This window comes from Oncorhynchus kisutch, linkage group LG25 (genome assembly GCF_002021735.2).
Source record: "Oncorhynchus kisutch isolate 150728-3 linkage group LG25, Okis_V2, whole genome shotgun sequence".
NCBI classification, from domain to species: domain Eukaryota; kingdom Metazoa; phylum Chordata; class Actinopteri; order Salmoniformes; family Salmonidae; genus Oncorhynchus; species Oncorhynchus kisutch.
In genome coordinates this window covers 43,582,492-43,606,404 of record NC_034198.2, presented here as the reverse complement: position 1 = coordinate 43,606,404, position 23,913 = coordinate 43,582,492, and the positions used below count along the sequence as shown (strand labels likewise).

General features: G+C 44.3%; 1 protein-coding gene across 1 annotated transcript in view; it reads right to left on the bottom strand.

Annotated features, from left to right (window-relative positions):
- The window catches only part of LOC109885876 (AT-rich interactive domain-containing protein 4B), a 239,422-nt gene that overhangs the window by 88,357 nt on the left and 127,152 nt on the right, over window positions 1-23,913 (bottom strand). The window contains exon 16 of the mRNA XM_031804853.1: window positions 19,168-19,394. Within this exon, the coding sequence (XP_031660713.1) occupies window positions 19,168-19,394 (227 nt within the window). The remainder of the gene's footprint in view (window positions 1-19,167; window positions 19,395-23,913) is intronic.

Here is a 23,913-nt window from a genome sequence, read left to right as displayed (position 1 = left end):
TACTAAATAACCCTGTAGCCTCCAAGCCACGACTACTAAATAACCCCCTAGTCTCCAAGCCACGACTACTAAATAACCCCCTAGCCTCCAAGCCACTACTACTAAATAACACTGTAGCCTCCAAGCAACGACTACTAAATAACCCCCCCAGCCTCCAAGCCACTACTACTAAATAACACTGTTGCCTCCAAGCCATGACTACTAAATAACCCTGTAGCCTCCAAGCCACGACTACTAAATAACCCCCTAGCCTCCAAGCCACTACTACTAAATAACACTGTAGCCTCCAAGCAACGACTACTAAATAACCCCCCCAGCCTCCAAGCCACTACTACTAAATAACACTGTTGCCTCCAAGCCATGACTACTAAATAACCCTGTAGCCTCCAAGCCACGACTACTAAATAACCCCCCTAGTCTCCAAGCCACGACTACTAAATAACCCCCCTAGCCTCCAAGCCATGACTACTAAATAACCCTGTAGCCTCCAAGCCACTACTACCAAATAACCCCCCTAGCCACTACTAATAAATAACCCCCTCCAAGCCACGACTACTAAATAACCCTGTAGCCTCCAAGCCACTACTACTAAATAACCCCCTAGTCTCCAAGCCACGACTACTAAATAACCCCCTAGCCTCCAAGCCACTACTACTAAATAACACTGTAGCCTCCAAGCAACGACTACTAAATAACCCCCCCAGCCTCCAAGCCACTACTACTAAATAACACTGTTGCCTCCAAGCCATGACTACTAAATAACCCTGTAGCCTCCAAGCCACGACTACTAAATAACCCCCCTAGTCTCCAAGCCACGACTACTAAATAACCCCCCTAGCCTCCAAGCCATGACTACTAAATAACCCTGTAGCCTCCAAGCCACTACTACCAAATAACCCCCCTAGCCTCCAAGCCACTACTAATAAATAACCCCCTCCAAGCCACGACTACTAAATAACCCTGTAGCCTCCAAGCCACTACTACTAAATAACCCCCCTAGCCTCCAAGCCACTACTACTAAATAACCCCCCTAGCCCCCAAGCCACTACTACTAAATAACCCCCCTAGCCTCCAAGCCCCTACTACTAAATAACCCCCCTAGCCTCCAAGCCACAACTATTAAATAACCCCCCTAGCCTCCAAGCCACTACTACTAAATAACCCCCCTAGCCTCCAAGCCACTACTACTAAATAACCCCCCTAGCCCCCAAGCCACTACTACTAAATAACCCCCCTAGCCCCCAAGCCACTACTACTAAATAACCCCCCTAGCCCCCAAGCCACTACTACTAAATAACCCCCCATAGCCTCCTGAATTGCTTACAGAAAATTCAGAGATCATAATGGCGACAGTATTGAGCATTAAATAAATACTACTATCCCACAAACACTTCCTCATGAAAACTATATATCTTCTAGCCTTGCTCTGTGGACTTCCACGACATCTCGGCCACTGAACCCTTCATCCACACCACATAAACATCACTCATTGACTTGAGGTTTTAGTTGAGTTGTAGTAGGTAAGACAGCCACAAGGGGGTGCTATAGTACAAAGTAAGTGCTGGAGAGAGGGGAGGGGTGGTGGGAATGGTTTCAGGACACTGAGGCAGATTATGCAGGTTGGCACAGCAATGCACAGCTTAGCTGCACAGCAATTTGAGGCTGTTGCTGAGTGCAGACACAGTAGTAACGTGAGACAGGAAGTACAGTCAAGATATCCAAATCCAGGTTAGCTCACACAACCTCACCAGGCTGGTCCCAGATCTATGGTCTCCTTCTATAGCCTGGCCCCAGATCTGTGGTCTCGTTCTATAGCCCTAGAGTCAGATGAAAGCATGGATACCATTGCTGTGTCTCTGTTTGCAGTTTGAATGAAGTTGCAAACCTAGCAGCAAACGAAACTACCTTAAAACCTCCTTCAAACTCCATGTACAGATACTGGACACGGAGACATACACATGGTCTCCACGTGTTCATCTGAATCTGGGGAAGTAGATCAAGTCTTTCACTACCATAGTGATGAGTTACAACCTGTATTGGTGGCAAACAGAGAGTACATCCACCTCATCATCTCTCTACAGTCCAGTGGTCTGAATGAGAGTACAGCCACCTCATCACCCCCATACAGCCCAGTGGTGTGAATGAGACTACAGCCACCTCATCACCTCTCTACAGTCCAGTGGTGTGAATGAGACTACAGCCACCTCATCACCTCTCTACAGCCCAGAGGTGTGACTGAGACTACAGCCACCTCATCATCTCTCTACAGTCCAGTGGTATGAATGAGACTACAGCCACCTCATCTCTCTACAGTCCAGTGGTGTGAATGAGACTACAGCCACCTCATCATCTCCATACTGCCAAGTGGTGTGAATGAGACTACAGCCACCTCATCATCTCTCTACAGTCCAGTGGTGTGAATGAGACTACAGCCACCTCATCATCTCCATACAGCCAAGTGGTGTGAATGAGACTACAGCCACCTCATCATCTCCATACAGCCCAGAGGTGTGAATGAGAGCCAGGAGACTACAGCCAAATTAGTGCATTCAGCGATTTCAGCCACACTCGTTGCTGACAGGCGTATAAAATCGAGCACACCGCCATGCAATCTCCATAGACAAACATTGGCAGGAGATTGGCCCGTATTATAGAGCTCGTTGACTTTCAACGTGGAACCGTCATAGAATACCACCTTTCCATCAAGTCAGTTCGTCAAATTTCTGCCCTGCTAGAGCTGCCCCGGTCAACTGTAAATGTAAACGTCTTCGGAGCAACAACAGCTCAGCAGCGAAGAGGTAGGCCACACAAGGTCACAGAACGGGACCACAGAGTGCTGAAGTGCATAAAATTGTCTGTCCTCGGTTGCAACATTCAACATGCGCCCCCGAGTGTCGCATCTCAGTACTAGACGCGTCACTACAGACCATTGTTTGATTCCAGGCTGTATCACAACAGGCCGTTGTGATTCACCACAAGAACAATTTGTCTGGGAGCTTCATGAAATGGGTTTCCATGGCCGAGCAGCCGCACACAAGCCTAAGACCATGTGCAATGTCAAGCGTCGCCTGGAGTGGTGTAAAGCTTGCCGCCATTGGACTCTGGAGCAGTGGAAACGCGTTCTCTGTGGTGATGAATCTCGCTTCACCATCTGGCAGTCCGACGGATGTATCTGGGATTGACGGATGCCAGGAGAATGCTTTCTGCCCGAATGCATAGTGCCAACTGTAAAGTTTGGTGGAGGAGGATAATGGTCTGGGGCTGTTTGTCATGGTTAAGGCCCTTTAGTTCCAGTGAAGGGACATTTTAATGCTACAGCATACAGGGACATTCTGTGCCAACAGTTTGAAGAAGGCCCTTTCCTGTTTCAGCATGACAATGCCCCTGTGCACAAATCGTGGTCCATACAGAAATGTTTTGTCGAGATCAATGTGGAAGAACTTGACTGACCTACAGAGCCCTGACCTCAACCCCATCGAACACCTTTGGGATGAATTGGAACACCAACTATGAGCCAGGCCTAATCGCCGAGCATCAGTGCCTGACATTACTAATTATCGTGGCTGAATGGAAGCAAGTCCCAGCAGCAATGTTCCAACATCTAGTGGAAAGCCTTCCGAGAAGAGTGGAGGCTGTTATAGCAGCAAAGGGAAGACCAACTCCATATTAATGCCCATGATTTTGGAACAAGATGTTCGACGAGCAGTGTCCACATACTTTTGATAGAAAATTAACACAATTTGAAATATACAGTACACTATCTGAAAGGTGGGTCTGTCCCTTCACAGCCTAGTCAACAGTCTGTCCCCATCACAGCCTAGTCAACAGTCTGTCCCTTCACAGCCTAGTCAACAGTCTGTCCCCATCACAGCCTAGTCAACAGTCTGTCCCCATCACAGCCTAGTCAACAGTCTGTCCTCATCACAGCCTAGTCAACAGTCTGTCCTCATCACAGCCTAGTCAACAGTCTGTCCTCATCACAGCCTAGTCAACAGTCTGTCCTCATCACAGCCTAGTCAACAGTCTGTCCCTTCACAGCCTAGTCAACAGCCTGTCCCTTCACAGCCTAGTCAACAGTCTGTCCCCATCACAGCCTAGTCAACAGTCTGTCCCTTCACAGCCTAGTCAACAGTCTGTCCCTTCACAGCCTAGTCACCAGTCTGTCCCTACACAGCCTAGTCTACAGTCCATCACACACAGGTGGGTCTGTCCCGGTACAGCCTAGTCAACCATACTCAGTACATTTTAGGTCTCAGAACAAATATGGCAATGCTGACTGACTAGCTAGCTGACTGATTGACTGACTAGCTGACGGATTGACAAGCTAGCTGACTGACTAGCTGACTGACTAGCCGACTGACTGACTAGCTAGCCGACTGACTGACTGACTAGCTAGCCGACTGACTGACTAGCTAGCCGACTGACTGACTAGCTAGCCGACTGAATGACTAGCTAGCCGACTGACTGACTAGCTAGCTAGCCGACTGACTAGCTGACGGACTGACTAGCTAGCTGACTGACTAGCTAGCTGTGTGAGGTTCTGTGTTATGCACTATAGCCCGTTACCATATCATATGTGATTGAATATAATCTGCTGTTGGCTTGTGTGGGTGTATGTGCTATGCAACATAGCTGACTTGAAACATTGTTAACAGTTTCAGGGCCATGGGCCTTTCTCGTGATGGAAAAATACAGAAAAACGGACACATACAGAACGTAGTGTAGCAAACCACAGACTGTTTTTTGTTAGAACTCAAACTTAACAATAACAGAAACCAGATATGTGATAACGGTATCTAGGGAATGAGCGCATAGATACTCTACACAGAAACAGTTACATCTAACAACTGGAGCGCCCGGGGGCTGGTACCAGCTCGTACGCCAACAATCAACGATAGGCTGGGTGAGTCTAAACCACGCCCACTCTCTACTCTGTGACAGGCTGGCTCAGAAGCAGGAATTACCTCTGTCAGTAGAGTATATTATAATAATTTTGTCAGGTGACTCATTGTCATATTTATCCTGATACCAGATTTCGAATTGACACAACCCTAACAGCTGACTGACCAGCTAGTTGACTGACTGACTAGCTAGCTGACTGACTGACTAGCTAGCTGACTGACTAGCTAGCTGACTGACTAGCTAGCTGACTAGCTAGCTGACTGACTGACTGACTAGCTAGCTGACTAGCTAGCTGACTGACTGACTGACTAGCTAGCTGACTAGCTAGCTGACTGACTGACTGACTAGCTAGCTGACTGACTGACTGACTGACTAGCTAGCTGACTGACTGACTAGCTAGCTGACTGACTAGCAGCTGACTGACTAGCAAGCTGACTGACTAGCTAGCTGACTAGCTAGCTGACTGACTAGCTGACTGACTAGCTAGCTGACTAGCTAGCTGACTGACTAGCTAGCTGACTAGCTAGCTGACTGACTAGCTAGCTGACTAGCTAGCTGACTAGCAAGCCACTAGCTAGCTGACTAGCAAGCCGACTGACTGACTAGCAAGCCGACTGACTGACTAGCAAGCCGCTGACTGACTAGCAAGCCGACTGACTGACTAGCAAGCCGACTGACTGACTAGCAAGCCGACTGACTGATTAGCAAAGCCGACTGACTAGCTAGCCGACTGACTGACTAGCAAGCCGACTGACTGACTAGCAAGCCGACTGACTGACTAGCAAGCCGACTGACTGACTAGCAAGCTGACTGACTGACTGGCTGACTAGCTAGCTGACTGACTGACTAGCTAGCTGACTGACTGACTAGCAAGCCGACTGACTGACTAGCAATCCGACTGACTGACTAGCAAGCCGACTGACTGACTAGCAAGCCGACTGACTGACTATCAAGCCGACTGACTGACTAGCAAGCCGACTGACTGACTAGCTAGCTGACTGACTGACTGACTAGCTAGCTGACTGACTGACTGACTAGCTAGCACTGACTAGCTAGCTGACTGACTAGCTAGGACTGACGACTGACTAGCTAGCTGACTGACTGACTAGCTAGCTAGCTGACTGACTAGCAAGCTGACTGACTAGCAAGCTGACTGACTAGCTAGCTGACTAGCTAGCTGACTGAGCAGCCAAAGCGACATCACTAGAGGGGCACAGCGACATCACTAGAGGGGCACAGCGACATCACTAGAGGGGCACAGTAACGGCACAGCGGGTAGAGGGCCAGTAGAGTAGAGCTCAGCCAGGGCAATAGAGGATAGAGGGACAGTAGAATAGTAGAGTAGAGCTCAGCCAGGTCAATAGAGTGGCAGTAGAGTAGAGCTCAGCCAGGGCAATAGAGGGTAGAAGGGCAGTAGAATAGAACTCAGCCAGGGCAATAGAAGGGTAAAGGGGCAGTAGAATAGAACTCAGCCAGTGCAATAGAGGGTAGAGTGGCAGTAGAAAGAACTCAGCCAGGGCAATAGAGGGTAGAGGGGCAGTAGAAAAGAACTCAGCCAAGGCAATAGAGGGTAGAGGGGCAGTAGAAAATAACTCAGCCAGGGCAATAGAGGGTAGAGGGGCAGTAGAAAATAACTCAGCCAGGGCAATAGAGGGTAGAGGAGCAGTAGAAAATAACTCAGCCAGGGCAATAGAGGGTAGAGGAGCAGTAGAAAAGAACTCAGCCAGGGCAATAGAGGGTATCAAATCAAAGTGTATTTGTCACGTGTGCCGAATAGAACAGGTGTAGACCTTACAGTGAAATGCTTACTTATAGGCTCTAATCAATAGTGCAAAAAAGGTATTAGGTGAACAATCGGTAGGTAAAGAAATAAAACATGTAAAAGACAGTGAAAAATAACAGTAGCGAGGCTATATACAGTAGTGAGGCTATATACAGTAGACAGGCTATATACAGTAGTGAGGCTATATACAGTAGAGAGGCTATATACAGTAGAGAGGCTATATACAGTAGAGAGGCTGTATACAGTAGTGAGGCTATATACAGTAGAGAGGCTATATACAGTAGACAGGCTATATACAGTAGAGAGGCTATATACAGTAGAGAGGCTATATACAGTAGTGAGGCTATATACAGTAGACAGGCTATATACAGTAGAGAGGCTATATACAGTAGTGAGGCTATATACAGTAGTGAGGCTATATACAGTAGAGAGGCTATATACAGTAGAGAGGCTATATACAGTAGAGAGGCTATATACAGTAGAGAGGCTATATACAGTAGAGAGGCTATATACAGTAGAGAGGCTATATACAGTAGAGAGGCTGTATACAGTAGTGAGGCTATATACAGTAGAGAGGCTATATACAGTAGACAGGCTATATACAGTAGAGAGGCTATATACAGTAGAGAGGCTATATACAGTAGAGAGGCTATATACAGTAGTGAGGCTATATACAGTAGAGAGGCTATATACAGTAGTGAGGCTATATACAGTAGAGAGGCTATATACAGTAGAGAGGCTATATACAGTAGAGAGGCTATATACAGTAGAGAGGCTATATACAGTAGAGAGGCTATATACAGTAGAGAGGCTATATACAGTAGAGAGGCTATATACAGTAGAGAGGCTATATACAGTAGAGAGGCTATATACAGTAGAGAGGCTATATACAGTAGAGAGGCTATATACAGTAGAGAGGCTATATACAGTAGAGGCTATATACAGTAGTGAGGCTATATACAGTAGTGAGGCTATATACAGTAGACAGGCTATATACAGTAGTGAGGCTATATACAGTAGAGAGGCTATATACAGTAGTGAGGCTATATACAGTAGTGAGGCTATATACAGTAGACAGGCTATATACAGTAGAGAGGCTATATACAGTAGAGAGGCTATATACAGTAGAGAGGCTATATACAGTAGAGAGGCTATATACAGTAGAGAGGCTATATACAGTAGAGAGGCTATATACAGTAGACAGGCTATATACAGTAGAGAGGCTATATACAGTAGAGAGGCTATATACAGTAGTGAGGCTATATACAGTAGACAGGCTATATACAGTAGTGAGGCTATATACAGTAGAGAGGCTATATACAGTAGAGAGGTATATACAGTAGAGAGGCTATATACCAGTAGTAGAGGCTATATACAGTAGAGAGGCTATATACAGTAGAGAGGCTATATACAGTAGAGAGGCTATATACAGTAGAGAGGCTATATACAGTAGAGAGGCTATATACAGTAGAGGGGCTATATACAGTAGAGAGGCTATATACAGTGACAGGCTATATACAGTAGTGAGGGCTATATACAGTAGAGAGGCTATATACAGTAGAGAGGCTATATACAGTAGAGAGGCTATATACATTAGAGAGGCTATATACAGTAGGTAGGCTATATACAGTAGTGAGGCTATATACAGTAGAGAGGCTATATACAGTAGAAAAGGCTATATACAGTAGAGAGGCTATATACAGTAGAGAGGCTATATACCGTAGGAGGCTATATACAGTAGTGAGGCTATATACAGTAGAGAGGCTATATACCGTAGTGAGGCTATATACAGTAGAGAGGCTATGTACAGTAGACAGGCTATATACAGTAGAGAGGCTATATACAGTAGAGAGGCTATGTACAGTAGAGAGGCTATATACAGTAAGAGAGGCCTATATACAGTAGTGGCTATATACAGTAGAGGCTATATACAGTAGAGAGGCTATATACAGTAGAGAGGCTATATACAGTAGAGAGGCTATATACAGTAGAGAGGCTATATACATTAGAGAGGCTATATACAGTAGTGAGGCTATATACAGTAGTGAGGCTATATACCGTAGAGAGGCTATATACAGTAGAAAGGCTATATACAGTAGAGAGGCTATATACAGTAGAGAGGCTATCTACAGTAGTGAGGCTATATACAGTAGTGAGGCTATATACAGTAGAGAGGCTATATACAGTAGTGAGGCTATATACAGTAGAGAGGCTATGTACAGTAGACAGGCTATATACAGTAGAGAGGCTATATACAGTAGAGAGGCTATATACAGTAGAGAGGCTATGTACAGTAGAGAGGCTATATACCGTAGAGAGGCTATATACAGTAGTGCTATATACAGTAGAGAGGCTATATACAGTAGAGAGGCTATATACAGTAGAGAGGCTATATACAGTAGAGAGGCTATATACAGTAGTGGCTATATACAGTAGAGGGGCTATATACAGTAGAGAGGCTATATACAGTAGCGAGGCTATATACAGTAGAGAGGCTATATACAGTAGAGGCTATATACAGTAGAGAGGCTATATACAGTAGAGAGGCTATATACAGTAGAGAGGATATACAGTAGAGAGGCTATATACAGTAGAGAGGCTAGATTACAGTAGCGAGGCTATATACAGTAGCAAGGCTATATACAGTAGAAGGCTAATATACAGTAGAGAGGCTATATACAGTAGTAGAGAGGCTATATACAGTAGAGAGGCTATATACAGTAGAGAGGCTATATACAGTAGAGAGGCTATATACAGTAGTAGAGGCTATATACAGTAGTGAGGCTTATACAGTAGAGAGGCTATATACAGTAGAGAGGCTATATACAGTAGAGAGGCTATATACCGTAGAGAGGCTATATACAGTAGAGAGGCTATATAAGTAGCGAGGCCTATATACAGTAGAAAGGCTATATACAGTAGAGAGGCTATATACAGTAGAAAGGCTATATACAGTAGAGAGGCTATATACAGTAGAGAGGCTATATACAGTAGAGAGGCTATATACAAGTAGAGAGGCTATATACAGTAGTGAGGCTATATACAGTAGAGAGGCTATATACAGTAGTGAGGCTATATACAGAGAGAGGCTATATACAGTAGTGAGGCTATATACATAGAGAGGCTATATACAGTAGTGAGGCTATATACAGTAGACAGGCTATATACAGTAGTGAGGCTCTATACAGTAGTGAGGCTCTATACAGTAGAGAGGCTCTAACAGTAGAGAGGCTCTATACAGTAGAGAGGGCTATATACAGTAGTGAGGCTATATACAGTAGACAGGCTATATACAGTAGAGAGGCGATAACAGTAGAGGGCTATATACAGTAGAGGCTATATACAGTAGAGAGGCTATACACAGTAGAGAGGCTATATACAGTAGAGAGGCTATATACAGTAGTGAGGCTCTATACAGTAGAGAGGCTATATACAGTAGAGAGGCTATATACAGTAGAGAGGCTATATACAGTAGAGAGGCTATATACAGTAGAGAGGCTATATACAGTAGAGAGGCTATATACAGTAGAGAGGCTATATACAGTAGTGAGGCTATATACAGTAGACAGGCTATATACAGTAGAGAGGCTATATACAGTAGAGAGGCTATATACAGTAGAGAGGCTATATACAGTAGTGAGGCTATATACAGTAGACAGGCTATATACAGTAGAGAGGCTATATACAGTAGAGAGGCTATATACAGTAGAGAGGCTATATACAGTAGTGAGGCTATATACAGTAGACAGGCTATATACAGTAGTGAGGCTATATACAGTAGACAGGCTATATACAGTAGAGAGGCTATATACAGTAGAGAGGCTCTATACAGTAGAGAGGCTCTATACAGTAGAGAGGCTCTATACAGTAGAGAGGCTCTATACAGTAGAGAGGCTATATACAGTAGAGAGGCTATATACAGTAGAGAGGCTATATACAGTAGACAGGCTATATACAGTAGAGAGGCTATATACAGTAGAGAGGCTATATACAGTAGAGAGGCTATATACAGTAGAGAGGCTATATACAGTAGAGAGGCTATATACAGTAGAGAGGCTATATACAGTAGAGAGGCTCTATACAGTAGAGAGGCTCTATACAGTAGAGAGGCTATATAAAGTAGAGAGGCTCTATACAGTAGAGAGGCTATATACAGTAGAGAGGCTATATACAGTAGAGAGGCTATATACAGTAGAGAGGCTATATACAGTAGAGAGGCTATATACAGTAGTGGCTATATACAGTAGAGGGGCTATATACAGTAGAGAGGCTATATACAGTAGCGAGGCTATATACAGTAGAGAGGCTATATACAGTAGAGGCTATATACAGTAGAGAGGCTATATACAGTAGAGAGGCTATATACAGTAGAGAGGCTATATACAGTAGAGAGGCTATATACAGTAGAGAGGCTATATACAGTAGCGAGGCTATATACAGTAGAAAGGCTATATACAGTAGAGAGGCTATATACAGTAGAAAGGCTATATACAGTAGAGAGGCTATATACAGTAGAGAGGCTATATACAGTAGAGAGGCTATATACAGTAGTGAGGCTATATACAGTAGAGAGGCTATATACAGTAGTGAGGCTATATACAGTAGAGAGGCTATATACAGTAGAGAGGCTATATACAGTAGAGAGGCTATATACAGTAGAGAGGCTATATACAGTAGCGAGGCTATATACAGTAGAAAGGCTATATACAGTAGAGAGGCTATATACAGTAGAAAGGCTATATACAGTAGAGAGGCTATATACAGTAGAGAGGCTATATACAGTAGAGAGGCTATATACAGTAGAGAGGCTATATACAGTAGAGAGGCTATATACAGTAGTGAGGCTATATACAGGTAGAGAGGGCTATATACAGTAGTGAGGCTATATACAGAAGAGAGGCTATATAAGTAGTGCGAGGCTATATACCATAGAGAGGCTATATACAGTAGTGAGGCTATATACAGTAGACAGGCTATATACAGTAGTGAGGCTCTATACAGTAGTGAGGCTCTATACAGTAGAGAGGCTCTATACAGTAGAGAGGGCTCTATACAGTAGAGAGGCTATATACAGTAGTGAGGCTATATACAGTAGACAGGCTATATACAGTAGAGAGGCTATATACAGTAGAGGGGCTATATACAGTAGAGGCTATATACAGTAGAGAGGCTATACACAGTAGAGAGGCTATATACAGTAGAGAGGCTATATACAGTAGTGAGGGCTATATACAGTAGAGAGGCTATATACAGTAGAGAGGCTATATACAGTAGAGAGGCTATATACAGTAGAGAGGCTATATACAGTAGAGAGGCTATATACAGTAGAGAGGCTATATACAGTAGAGAGGCTATATACAGTAGTGAGGCTATATACAGTAGACAGGCTATATACAGTAGAGAGGCTATATACAGTAGAGAGGCTATATACAGTAGAGAGGCTATATACAGTAGTGAGGCTATATACAGTAGACAGGCTATATACAGTAGAGAGGCTATATACAGTAGAGAGGCTATATACAGTAGAGAGGCTATATACAGTAGTGAGGCTATATACAGTAGACAGGCTATATACAGTAGTGAGGCTATATACAGTAGACAGGCTATATACAGTAGAGAGGCTATATACAGTAGAGAGGCTCTATACAGTAGAGAGGCTCTATACAGTAGAGAGGCTCTATACAGTAGAGAGGCTCTATACAGTAGAGAGGCTATATACAGTAGAGAGGCTATATACAGTAGACAGGCTATATACAGTAGAGAGGCTATATACAGTAGAGAGGCTATATACAGTAGAGAGGCTATATACAGTAGAGAGGCTATATACAGTAGAGAGGCTATATACAGTAGAGAGGCTCTATACAGTAGAGAGGCTCTATACAGTAGAGAGGCTATATAAAGTAGAGAGGCTCTATACAGTAGAGAGGCTATATACAGTAGAGAGGCTATATACAGTAGTGAGGCTATATACAGTAGACAGGCTATATACAGTAGAGAGGCTATATACAGTAGAGAGGCTCTATACAGTAGAGAGGCTATATACAGTAGAGAGGCTATATACAGTAGTGAGGCTATATACAGTAGACAGGCTATATAAGTAGAGAGGCTATATACAGTAGAGGGGCTATATACAGTAGAGGGCTATATACAGTAGAGAGGCTATATACAGTAGAGAGGCTATATTACAGTAGAGAGGCTATATACAGTAGAGGGCTCTATAAGTAGAGAGGCTATACAGTAGAGAGGCTATATACAGTAGAGAGGCTATATACAGTAGAGAGGCTATATACAGTAGAGAGGCTATATACAGTAGAGAGGCTATATACAGTAGAGAGGCTATATACAGTAGAGAGGCTATATACAGTAGTGAGGCTATATACAGTAGACAGGCTATATACAGTAGAGAGGCTATATACAGTAGAGAGGCTATATACAGTAGAGAGGCTATATACAGTAGACAGGCTATATACAGTAGAGAGGCTATATACAGTAGAGAGGCTATATACAGTAGAGAGGCTATATACAGTAGAGAGGCTATATACAGTAGTGAGGCTATATACAGTAGACAGGCTATATACAGTAGTGAAGGCTATATACAGTAGACAGGCTATATACAGTAGAGAGGCTATATACAGTAGAGAGGCTATATACAGTAGAGAGGCTATATACAGTAGAGAGGCTCTATACAGTAGAGAGGCTCTATACAGTAGAGAGGCTATATACAGTAGACAGGCTATATACAGTAGACAGGCTATATACAGTAGAGAGGCTATATACAGTAGAGAGGCTCTATACAGTAGAGAGGCTCTATACAGTAGAGAGGCTCTATACAGTAGAGAGGCTATATACAGTAGAGAGGCTATATACAGTAGAGAGGCTATATACAGTAGAGGGGCTATATACAGTAGAGGGGCTATATACAGTAGAGAGGCTATATACAGTAGAGAGGCTATATACAGTAGAGAGGCTATATACAGTAGAGGGCTATATACAGTAGTGAGGCTATATAGAGTAGAGAGGCTATATACAGTAGAGAGGCTATATACAGTAGAGAGGCTATATACAGTAGAGGCTATATACAGTAGAGGCTATATACAGTAGAGAGGCTATATACAGTAGAGAGGCTATATACAGTAGAGAGGCTATATACAGTAGAGAGGCTATATACAGTAGAGGCTATATACAGTAGAGAGGCTATATACAGTAGACGGGCTATATACAGTAGAGAGGCTATATACAGTAGAGGGGCTATATACAGTAGAGAGGCTATATACAGTAGAGAGGCTATATACAGTAGAGGGGCTATATACAGTAGAGAGGCTATATACAGTAGTGAGGCTATATACAGTAGAGAGGCTCTATACAGTAGAGAGGCTCTATACAGTAGAGAGGCTATATACAGTAGAGAGGCTATATACAGTAGAGAGGCTATATACAGTAGCGAGGCTATATACAGTAGAGAGGCTATATACAGTAGAGAGGCTATATACAGTAGAGAGGCTATATACAGTAGAGAGGCTATATACAGTAGAGAGGCTGTATACAGTAGTGAGGCTATATACAGTAGAGAGGCTATATACAGTAGAGAGGCTATATACAGTAGAGAGGCTATATACAGTAGAGAGGCTATATACAGTAGAGAGGCTGTATACAGTAGTGAGGCTGTATACAGTAGAGGCTATATACAGTAGAGAGGCTGTATACAGTAGAGAGGCTATATACAGTAGAGAGGCTATATACAGTAGAGAGGCTATATACAGTAGACAGGCTATATACAGTAGAGAGGCTATATACAGTAGAGAGGCTATATACAGTAGAGAGGCTATATACAGTAGAGAGGCTATATACAGTAGAGAGGTTATATACAGTAGAGAGGCTTATATACAGTAGAGAGGCTATATACAGTAGAGAGGGCTATATACAGTAGAGAGGCTATATACAGTAGAGAGGCTATATACAGTAGAGAGGCTATATACAGTAGCGAGGCTATATACAGTAGAGAGGCTATATACAGTAGACAGGCTATATACAGTAGCGAGGCTATATACAGTAGAGAGGGCTATATACAGTAGAGAGGCTATATACAGTAGAGAGGCTATATACAGTAGTGAGGCTATATACAGTAGACAGGCTATATACAGTAGAAGGCTATATACAGTAGAGAGGCTATATACAGTAGAGAGGCTATATACAGTAGAGAGGCTATATACAGTAGAGAGGCTATATACAGTAGAGAGGCTATAATACAGTAGAGAGGCTATATACAGTAGAGAGGCTATATCCAGTAGAGAGGGCTAAAGTCAGCGAGGCTATATACAGTAGCGAGGCTATATACAGTAGCGAGGCTATATACAGTAGAGAGGCTATATACAGTAGAGAGGCTATATACAGTAGAGAGGCTATATACAGTAGAGAGGCTATATACAGTAGAGAGGCTATATACAGTAGAGAGGCTATATACAGTAGAGAGGCTATATACAGTAGTGAGGCTATATACAGTAGAGAGGCTATATACAGTAGAGAGGGGCTATATACAGTAGAGAGGCTATATACAGTAGTGAGGCTATATACAGTAGCGAGGCTATATACAGTAGACAGGCTATATACAGTAGACAGGCTATATACAGTAGCGAGGCTATATACAGTAGAGAGGCTATATACAGTAGAGAGGCTATATACAGTAGTGAGGCTATATACAGTAGTGAGGCTATATACAGTAGAGAGGCTATATACAGTAGAGAGGCTATATACAGTAGAGAGGCTATATACAGTAGCGAGGCTATATACAGTAGCGAGGCTATATACAGACACCGGTTAGTCAGGCTGATTGAGGTAGTAAGTACATGTAGATATGAGTAGAGCTCTGAGGGGCAGTAGAGTAGAGCTCAGCCAGGGCAATAGAGGGTAGAGGGGCAGTAGAGTAGAGCTCAGCCAGGGCAATAGAGGGTAGAGGGGCAGTAGACTGACCAGCTAGTTGACTGACTGACTAGCTAGCTGACTGACTGACTAGCTAGCTGACTGACTGACTGACTAGCTAGCTGACTAGCTAGCTGACTGACTGACTGACTAGCTAGCTGACTGACTAGCAAGCTGACTGACTAGCTAGCTGACTGACTAGCTAGCTGACTGACTAGCTGACTGACTAGCTAGCTGACTGACTAGCTGACTGACTAGCTGACTGACTAGCTAGCTGACTGACTAGCTAGCTGACTAGCTAGCTGACTGACTAGCTAGCTGACTGACTAGCAAGCTGACTGACTAGCTAGCTGACTGACTAGCTAGCTGACTGACTAGCTAGCTGACTGACTAGCTAGCTGACTAGCTAGCTGACTGACTAGCTGACTGACTAGCTAGCTGACTGACTAGCTAGCTGACTAGCTAGCTGACTGACTAGCTAGCTGACTAGCTAGCTGACTGACTAGCTAGCTGACTAGCTAGCTGACTGACTAGCTAGCTGACTAGCTAGCTAGCTGACTGACTAGCTAGCTGACTAGCAAGCCGACTGACTGACTAGCAAGCCGACTGACTGACTAGCAAGCCGACTGACTGACTAGCAAGCCGACTGACTGACTAGCAAGCCGACTGACTGACTAGCAAGCCGACTGACTGACTAGCAAGCCGACTGACTGACTAGCTAGCTGACTGACTGACTGACTGACTAGCTAGCTGACTGACTGACTGACTAGCTAGCTGACTGACTGACTAGCTAGCTAGCTGACTGACTAGCAAGCTGACTGACTAGCTAGCTGACTGACTAGCTAGCTGACTAGCTAGCTGACTGAGCAGCCAAAGCGACATCACTAGAGGGGCACAGCGACATCACTAGAGGGGCACAGCGACATCACTAGAGGGGCACAGCGACATCACTAGAGGGGCACAGTAACGGCACAGCGGGTAGAGGGCCAGTAGAGTAGAGCTCAGCCAGGGCAATAGAGGATAGAGGGACAGTAGAATAGTAGAGTAGAGCTCAGCCAGGGCAATAGAGGGTAGAAGGGCAGTAGAATAGAACTCAGCCAGGGCAATAGAAGGGTAAAGGGGCAGTAGAATAGAACTCAGCCAGTGCAATAGAGGGTAGAGGGGCAGTAGAAAAGAACTCAGCCAGGGCAATAGAGGGTAGAGGGGCAGTAGAAAAGAACTCAGCCAAGGCAATAGAGGGTAGAGGGGCAGTAGAAAATAACTCAGCCAGGGCAATAGAGGGTCGAGGGGAAGTAGAATAGAACTCAGCCAGGGCAATAGAGGGTAGAGGGGCAGTAGAGTAGAGCTCAGCCAGGGCAATAGAGGGTAGAGGGGCAGTAGAGTAGAGCTCAGCCAGGGCAATAGAGGTAGAGGGGCAGTAGAATAGTAGCGTAGAGCTCAGCCAGGGCAATAGAGGGTAGAGGGGCAGTAGAGTAGAGCTTAGCCAGGGCAATAGAGGGTAGAGGGGCAGTAGAATAGTAGCGTAGAGCTCAGCCAGGGCAATAGAGGGTAGAGGGGCAGTAGAGTAGAGCTCAGCCAGGGCAATAGAGGGGCAGTAGAGTAGAGCTCAGCCAGGGTAATAGAGGGGCAGTAGAGCAGAGCTCAGCCAGGGCAATAGAGGGGCAGTAGAGCAGAGCTCAGCCAGGGCAATAGAGGGGCAGTAGAGCAGAGCTCGGCCAGGGCAATAGAGGGGCAGTAGAGCAGAGCTCAGCCAGGGTAATAGAGGGGCAGTAGAGCAGAGCTCAGCCAGAGTAATATAGGGGCAGTAGAGCAGAGCTCAGCCAGGGTAATATGGGGGCAGTAGAGCAGAGCTCAGCCAGGGTAATAGAGGGGCAGTAGAGCAGAGCTCAGCCAGGGTAATAGAGGGGCAGTAGAGCAGAGCTCAGCCAGGGTAATAGAGGGGCAGTAGAGCAGAGCTCAGCCAGGGTAATAGAGGGGCAGTAGAGCAGAGCTCAGCCAGGGTAATAGAGGGGCAGTAGAGCAGAGCTCAGCCAGGGTAATAGAGGGGCAGTAGAGCAGAGCTCAGCCAGGGCAATAGAGGGGCAGTAGAGTAGAGCTCAGCCAGGGTAATAGAGGGGCAGTAGAGCAGAGCTCAGCCAGGGTCCAGGAGGGACGCTGCCTGTCTACAGCAGGTTAACAGTGGTTAAAGACGGTCAACCACCCAATGAAGCCAGCTTGCAGACTCAGACACAACTCTTTAGCTGACAGGGATTGCCTAAGGTATTATGCCATTAACTTAAGGCTACATAAGTATCAAGGGTGAAATTTTAAATATTTGAACATTTCAATGTAAAGTGCTATTTTTTGCATAGATACTGAGTACGGATACAGTATGTGTGTGTACCACGTGTACCATTATTTGGTCAAATTAAATCAGGTGTTCATCAGTGCTCAGTTCTAGGACCTCTCAATTATTATTGTCAATGTACTACAATCATTGGACGTTTAGTTTATGAATCCAGTACTGAATGATATGAGATGGGTCTATTATTGGAACACATTGGGCATCATTCCCCATCAGCTGAAGAGTTCCACAAGTAGAGAAATCCTTACGATATCATCACTAGGGTCCCAGAAACATGCCCGAAATCCCCAGGTTTATCAAGAAATCCTGGTCGGGGATTCTCCAACCAGGATTTACGGACAAGTCAGGAATTTGAGGATAGTTTCCAGAATTGTGCAACGCTCAAACGTACTGCCTGATACCCAAGCCGTAGAGAGAGAACCACCTACCCAAAGATGTCCACCTCCTTCCCAGCCCCATGGAGAGAACCACCTACCCAGAGATGTCCTCCTCCTTCCCAGCCCCAGGGAAAGAGAACCACCTACCCAGAGCCAGAGATGTCCTCCTCCTACCCAGCCCCACCTACCCAGAGCCAGAGATGTCCTCCTCCTTCTCAGCCCCAGGGAGAGAGAACCACCTACCCAGAGCCAGAGATGTCCTCCTCTTTCCCAGCCCCAGGGAAAGAGAACCACCTACCCAGTGATGTCCTCCTCCTTCCCAGTCCCAGGGAGAGAGAACCACCTACCCAGAGATGTCCTCCTCCTTCCCAGCCCCAGGGAAAGAGAACCACCTACCCAGAGCCAGAGATGTCCTCCTCCTACCCAGCCCCACCTACCCAGAGCCAGAGATGTCCTCCTCCTTCTCAGCCCCAGGGAGAGAGAACCACCTACCCAGAGCCAGAGATGTCCTCCTCTTTCCCAGCCCCAGGGAAAGAGAACCACCTACCCAGTGATGTCCTCCTCCTTCCCAGTCCCAGGGAGAGAGAACCACCTACCCAGAGATGTCCTCCTCCTTCCCAGTCCCAGGGAGAGAGAACCACCTACCCAGAGATGTCCTCCTCCTTCCCAGCCCCAGGGAGAGAGAACCACCTACCCAGAGCCAGAGATGTCCTCCTCCTTCCCAGTCCCAGGGAGAGAACCACCTACCCAGTGATGTCCTCCTCCTTCCCAGTCCCAGGGAGAGAGAACCACCTACCCAGAGATGTCCTCCTCCTTCCCAGCCCCAGGAAGAGAGAACCACCTACCCAGAGCCAGAGATGTCCTCCTCCTTCCCTTCCTCCTGCTCCTCATCGTAAGGTTCCAGCTTCACTCTGAGGCAAGCAAATGAAGGCCAGTCTTCATCATCAGACTCATGCTTGTGATAATCATCTTCTTCCTCATTGTCATCATCACCTTCCCTTTCAGCCATCCGCTGCACAGGCTTCAAAGGTTCTGCCTCAGGTTTGTCCTTGGTCAGCTCAGTCTTCTCCTCCTGTGGGGGGTGACATGGTGCTGTTACTTCATATTCTGTTTATCAATCATCTTATTACATCATATCCTGTTTAACAATCATCTTATTACATCATATCCTGTTTATCAATCATCTTATTACATCATATCCTGTTTATAAATCATCTTATTGCATCATATCCTGTTTATCAATCATCTTATTACATCATATCCTGTTTATCAATCATCTTATTGCATCATATCCTGTTTAACAATCATCTTATTGCATCATATCCTGTTTATAAATCTTATTGCATCATATCCTGTTTATAAATAATCGTATTACATCATATCCTGTTTATAAATCATCTTATTGCATCATATCCTGTTTAACAATCATCCCGTAACAAATGTTACACATATAAGCCCATCTAAAGTGGAAAACATTCATGGTCATCTAACTAAAGGTTAAAACACCATAAATGGTATGTAAAGAATGTGTTTTAGCAACTGACAATAAGGGTATGTCTGGTCTATGAACTTAATGTTTATTATTTTCATTGAATGCTCTGTCAAATGCTGTATCTTTAAATAATGTGGGCTGATTGGGAGAAAAGGGGTGTCTGTTTGCACCAGGGAGAGAGTAATGCCGCTCTTTGGTCTGTGACCTAGGTTTGCCAGGTTCATTTCTGGAGAATTTCATCTGTAAAGTGTTTGTTTAGGTGGCTGGAATACGCGTAATGAATTCCCGTTCTGGCACGCCTCTTCAAACAGTGGATTATACTTCCAAATGGAGTTGAACAATTTAAAGATTTAAATTCCTGCTAGTTAGCTAGTAAATGTTAACTTGCTGGCTCGCTAACGTTACGTATATTATCTGTGTAGTAATATTATTCAAATCAGAAAACCATTTGCATTGCTAGTTATAACCTAATGTTAGCTAGCTACCTGCAGAGTCATACTACAGCCATGGCAATGTTTGTGTTGGTAGTTGTATGAGTTGGTATTATGGTTCATTATTTAGCTAGCTAGCTGCATGTCTAAACAAAATACTCCACTTTGTCAGATAATTCCATGACCCATCAAGTTAGCCAGGTGTATTTGGAGGTGATTACCATCATCGATTATGCCTAGACAACAGAGACCCATCCACCTAGCTAGATGTGGGGGGGGGGGGGGGGTTATGGCCATCTATAGTATGTCATGAACATGTGTACATGTCTAGACAACAGAGACCCATCCACTTAGCTAGATGTGGCTGGTGGTTATATCATTTCCTTCACATGACCCATCCATTTAGACCAGTGTGTCTGGTAAACGTCATCTAATAATGATACAAATATTGTATCTGGACACCTTCTGTTTCTGATATTGCTGCTATGTTAGTAACCACTTCACTGTACCGTTTACACCTTCTGTATCCTGTGAGTGACAAATAAACCTAGATGTTATTTGATATAGTGAATGTTTAGCACATGGCCTCATGTGAATCCTTAAAGAGATGGGTGGGGCTAAAGCTTAAGAGATGGGTGGGGCTAAAGCTTAAGAGATGGGTGGGGCTAAAGCTTAAGAGATGGGTGGGGCTAAAGCTTAAGAGATGGGTGGGGCTAAAGCTTAAGAGGGTGTGAGCGATGCTGAATGGGTGTAGACAAAGAAGAGCTCTCCACTAGGTACCAAAACAATCAAGTGCCGTTTTCTCAAAAGTGAGGTTACAAGTTTATCAACTTTCAAAGCAGAATTACTTTCCCAATGCTCCTCAACTGTAGTGTATGATATACAGACGTAACATTTTCTAGCTCTGAGTATTTACTTTTATCCAATTTTAAAAACACAATTTCAAATTTAGCGCCATAAGACCAAATTGAGGCGGTCAGTCACATATTTGGATAAAAAACAAAAAGGCCCACTATCAGATGAAGCCCAAATTACTACAGGATACATTCATTTTATAGCTTTGGACATGTGTACATCCTATCAAAGTGCCTTATTAAGTTATCATCATAGTTTCTGTATATTGTGTTGTCATTTCTACTGTAGTGTTTACGGACATATTCAATCTCTCCCTATCCCAGTCTACTGTCCCCCACATGCTTCAAGATGGCCACCATTGTTCCTGTTCCCAAGAAGGCAAAGATAACTGAACTAAATGACCCCGTAGCACTCACTTCTGTCATCATGAAGTGATTTGAGAGGCTAGTTAAGGATCATATCACCTCTACCTTACCTGACCCCCTAGACTCACTTCAATTTGCCGTCCCATTATTTTACTTTTAGGTTGTGTGTACTGTTGTGGATTGTTAAGATACTACTGCACTGTTGGACCTAGGAATACAAGTATTTCGCTAAACCCACAATAACATCTGCTAAATATGTGTATTTGATGTTTTAGGAGCTAGTAGCAGAGCTTTCATGTCTTTCATGTCATAGAAGCAGAGCTTCCATGTCTGTTGTGTCTTAGGAGATAGAAGCAGAGCTTCCATGGGTGTTAGTGCCAAACATGACTGTGTTTTAATCAAATCAACTATACGCATTGCGCTTGTGGGATGCTTTAAGCACACTGTTTGATGAAATAAGGCAAACATGACTCAAGAGGGAGCCAGAAATCAAGAAGAAAATAAAAATAAACTGTACCCCCACCAGACCTTCCACTGCTGATGCCTTTACAGATTCTGCCGTTATGCTCACAAAGCTTGCCGGTAATAGACTACACCAAGGGTCTGCACCCTGTTTCTTGTCAAGTGACAATGTATCTTAACATCTACTGATCTGCTGTTCTGGTTTTCATTTGAGCAGTTTCATTTCATTTATAATAACATCTTTGCATCTCAAAATCATTTGTCATGTGGGAAATCAAAATGATATCTAAATTAAAATGATAAAAGTCTAAAAGTATCTATTGCCACTGCCAACTATGTAAAAATAGCCTACATAAAGACAACAAATAAAAACATTGTAGTCTGCAGGTAGAAAATAGCCTGATAAAAATAAATATTCTATTAATCATTGGCTACATTTGGCCTTTCTGCAAGAAACTTGAAACATTGTATAAAATATTCTGGGCCCTAAGAGTTTCCTGCACCAGTGAGCTCCAGACAGACACGGCTGAATAAATAACAATAATAACATCATACACTTAATGTTAGCTATGGAGCCAGCTAGCTACCGTCAGCTAGCTAACAGTACACTTTAGCCTGAAATTAAACTTCTGTCAAAATTAGAAACGTGTCATATCTGAAAATGTAGCTAGCTATCTTACATCATCATACATGGTGGGTGAGTCTCCCTGTCACGGATGCCCTAAGTTTGAAGATGTATTCCGGAGACAGGTGTTTTCTCCATCTCTTTAGCCATCTTTACTCTAATTACACTGGTTTCAAAACTCGATCCTCCAGAAAGTGGAGATCAACACTTATGCAGCTCCACTACATTATACATGTTTTAAAAATCCGTTTGACAGAATTACCAACAGACTGACCAGCTCAAATAGACAGAAGCCCTCTATATGGCAGGCCAATCTGAACTCCTCTTTCGGCATGTCCAGCCCACTCATTATCTCAGCCAATCATGGCTAGTGGGAAGGTTGCTGACTTTTTCTGTGGCTTAACCAACTAGGCTCGTAATTGAACAAATGTATTCGTATTTACAGATGGCATACAAGTTTGTCATTAAGGCACATGAAAGTTTTTTAAAAAGAAACAAAAAATGGCTCTCCTGTGGCTTGTGACATATGGCTGGATTCCTGAAATGGGTCACAAATTTGCTTAACAAGTCACATAATACGTTGCTTAATGTTTAACATGATTATTGTAATGACTACCTCATCACTGAATTTCAAACAGGTTCAACAACAGAGACAAAGAAAGGCACCTATTAGTAGTTGGGTAAAAAAAAGGCAGACATTCAATATCCCTTTGAGCATGGTGAAGTTATTAATTACACTTTCGACGGAGAATCATTACACCCAGTCACTACAAAGATACAGGCGTCCTTACTAACTCAGTTTCCGGAGAGGAAGGAAACCGCTCATTAACCCAGTCCAGGGTTTCCATCCGCCTTCTAGATGGTAGCGGGGTGAAAAGGCTGTGGCTCGAGTGGCCAAGGTCCCCACATGCTGCCACCACCATACTTCACCGTAGGGATCGTGCCAGGTTTCCTCCATACGTACCACTTGGCATTGAGGCCAAAGAGTTCAATCTTGGTTTCATCTGACCAGATAATCTTGTTTCTCATAGTCAGAGTCCTTTAGGTGCTTTTTGGCAAACTACAAGCGGGCTGTCATGTGCCTTTTACTGAGGAGTGGCTTCCGTCTGCCAACTACCATTAAGGCCTGATTGGTGGAGTGCTGCAGAGATGGTTGTCCTTCTGGAAGGTTCTCCCATCTCCACAGAGGAACTCTGGAGCTCTGTCAGAGTGACCATTGGATTCTTGGTCACCTCCCTGACCAAGGCACTTCTCCCCCGATTGCTCAGTTTAGCCAGGCTGGCCAGCTTTAGGAAGAGTGTTAGTGGTTCCGAACTTCTTCCATTTAAGAATGGAGGGCACTGTGTTCTGGGGACCTTCAA